At 37.0% G+C, this 2,813-nt stretch overlaps 1 protein-coding gene across 6 annotated transcripts in view; it reads left to right on the top strand.

The window, feature by feature from the left end:
- LOC106103392 overlaps positions 1-2,813 on the top strand; it is a 39,027-nt gene that overhangs the window by 32,451 nt on the left and 3,763 nt on the right. For 5 of the 6 annotated variants that reach the window (XM_013283143.1, XM_013283144.1, XM_013283140.1 and 2 more), the window contains exons 4-10: positions 428-612; positions 684-910; positions 1,193-1,276; positions 1,632-1,746; positions 1,851-2,011; positions 2,087-2,252; positions 2,334-2,504. In XM_013283143.1, the coding sequence (XP_013138597.1) occupies positions 428-612; positions 684-910; positions 1,193-1,276; positions 1,632-1,746; positions 1,851-2,011; positions 2,087-2,252; positions 2,334-2,504 (1,109 nt within the window). The remainder of the gene's footprint in view (positions 1-427; positions 613-683; positions 911-1,192; positions 1,277-1,631; positions 1,747-1,850; positions 2,012-2,086; positions 2,253-2,333; positions 2,505-2,813) is intronic. The other variant, XM_013283145.1, reaches the window with a different exon arrangement.

Raw genomic sequence — 2,813 nt, 5'->3', positions numbered from 1 at the left:
ATTAAAAAAAAAAGTAGTCTTCCGTAACTACCTGGAAAAACCGTAGTTTGTTTCGTTTTTTCACTTTAAAATGTTTTTTTCCGTTCTGTGTGCGATTTGTGTTACGTTTTAGGGTAACTTAAAATTAAATTATATTCAATTTTTACTTATTTAAAAAGGGATTTTTAATACGTTTTTAATCGTTATTTTTTCCACAAATAGAATACTTTTCTTTGTCATCAAAACACCTCCGTACATTACGTAACTTAGAAAACATTTTTTTTATCAAATGCAAGTGCGCGCTTTTATTTATTAGAGCATGACCTAATTTGGCAATAAGCTCACAGAGGTCGACTCGTACGAAACCCATATAAAAAATTAAAATATCTTTTAACTAGTACTCGTACAGTTCTTTGTTATAAAAACTGTAATTTCTTCTTGATTTCAGAACCTCACTATTCATCATCTCAAGTTTTATTTACGCTAAACTACTGGTAGTGGTTTGCATCGCGTACGTGATCAGCGATGTCATCACCCACAACCTCCCGCTCTATTACTACGAGGGTTTCTTCACCTATTTGTATGGAATGAGCATACTGTTCCTGCTCTACGTCTTCTGTTTCCTACTTCAGGGTACGTACTTATTAATTTAATATTAAAAAATAAATGATCAAATAATGTGACCACATTTTTTTTCGAAATAGAAAGTGCTTGCTGCAACGGTAGCCCGCCAAAACCGAAGCCACCGCCGAAAGAAAAGAAACCCAAGAAAGAAAAGGAAAAGAAGACCAAAGATAAAGAAGGAAAGGAAGGCAAGGATGGAAAAGACGGTAAAAAAGATTGCAAGAAGGAAGGGAAATCCAAGGACAAGGACAAGGATGCCGGAAAGGAGAAGGCGACTAAAGAGAGCAAGAAGCAAAGTCAATTCCAGGTTAGTAATAGTTTTTTTTTGTTTTACAATAGCATATCACCAGCACATCCAACTTTTTCGTTTAACCTTATATGTCGCTTCCCATCGTTTTAATGTTGTGTTAGTTAACCACTCAAGATTTGATCTGTCACAAAAGCAGAGTTTTCAAAGTTTAGCGCTATTATTATGTTTAGCTTTTCACAAAAGTCATATTAAGCGCTTCGTTAGGACGTGACTGGCCGCATGATCCCCTTTTCTGTTTACGCTGGCTATTTTTTTTGTTTTTCCATATCATTTGGGCAGGAGGTGTATCCACGTAAGATGCGCGATAAAGTACGACAACAACAATTACAAATGCAAATGGCTCAGTTGTATGCGTCCGATCAGGTGAGGCATTATCAAATGACGCAGCCTGCTTAAACTATACCATACCGTTACCGAGCTTTGGATGTGCTGTTTTATTTAGTTGCAGATTATTGTGCTTGTGTTGTGTCCGCTATCCCCTTTGCTTCTTCAACCTATGACCGAAGACTGCTTAAGTAGTTTGAAGAGTTTCGTTTAATTTTAACCAAGACCTACCTTGACACCAAAAATTTTGCTACCACCATCGACATTCAAATTAAACTGACATACTTATATTATTGTAAAAAAGCCTTACTAATTACAGTCTCCTACAGTACGAAAAATAGTATTCCGTAATTTCAAACTTATTGATTTCAATATTTTTTTATCTTCTGTTTAGCAACAAGATGTCGTGGAGTTGGAAGCCGGTCCTGTTGCAAGACCAATGCGCCGGCGAAAGACTTCGCAGAACGACCATAGCCACGGAAGCTTCTTCCTTAGAATTGGCGCAATTGGTATTACACTCATTTTTGACTAATTTCCACCTTAATGTCAAAAATTAAGCACAAATTGATTTTATAACAAAAAAATCTTTTAAATCATGTTTTTAATTTTACAGCATTTGGCCTGGGCACCATGATCTACAATGGATTGGAATTCGGAACATTCTTTGAGTTGCCTTTAGATTCACCTTGTTATCTCATTCTCAAAGGTGTCAACCCAGTGCTGCAGATGGTCTTTACATTTATGCAAATGTATTTTATTTTTATGAATTCGAGAGTAAGTTTTAATTCAAATAGATTTAATTCCAATAAGTTTAATATTTTGTATTTCAATCATGTTACTTTTCCCTAGTTGAACATCCATCGGTTCAAAGTAATCGCTCGATTCGGCCTCATGCACGTTGTCGCTACCAACATTTGTGTTTGGATTCGCACTCTGGTGCTGGAATCTCTGAAAGAGATTACCGATTACCATGTAAAGAATCCTCAGGGTATCCCTGGTGAAGGCATACTTGGAAGTAAGGAGATTTTTCATTTAAATTTTTTCTCTAATTACAAGGTTTGCGTTTTTCTCATAATATAACTTTTTTTTGAATTAGAAGTCATCCGGAAACATACCTTGAGACATTCTGGTAAAGTATTTGGCGCGGCTACCACTGCCGCTACGAGCGTCGCAGCCACAGCAGTCTCTATGGCCAAGAGTACAAGCGATCAGATACTGAATGTCGTCACCACCACCGTTGCTGCACCTACTACCACTTCAACTACGAGTATGTATTCTAGTGTACTTTAATGTGTATAACCTGTTATCCTTGTACTAACATAATACGTAATCAAAAATTACGTCATCATACCTTCTAATCTCATTCTAAACGCATGAATGTATGTCTTAAAAATATTTTCAGCTACCACTCCCTCACCATATTATAATGCCGGTAGTGGATTCATATCGAATTCCAAAACAATCGACACTATTAAAAGCACAGTAGGGTACGGCAATGGTATGCATCACGGTCGCGAGTCAAAACACTCCTGGCTGAACGATAACCCATTCACGACCACATCAACCATCGCACCGA

The sequence above is a fragment of the Papilio polytes genome, unplaced genomic scaffold (genome assembly GCF_000836215.1).
Source record: "Papilio polytes unplaced genomic scaffold, Ppol_1.0 DF823823.1, whole genome shotgun sequence".
Taxonomy (NCBI): domain Eukaryota; kingdom Metazoa; phylum Arthropoda; class Insecta; order Lepidoptera; family Papilionidae; genus Papilio; species Papilio polytes.
Note: the sequence above shows the minus strand (reverse complement) of the source record. Positions and strands in the feature narration are given on the sequence as shown.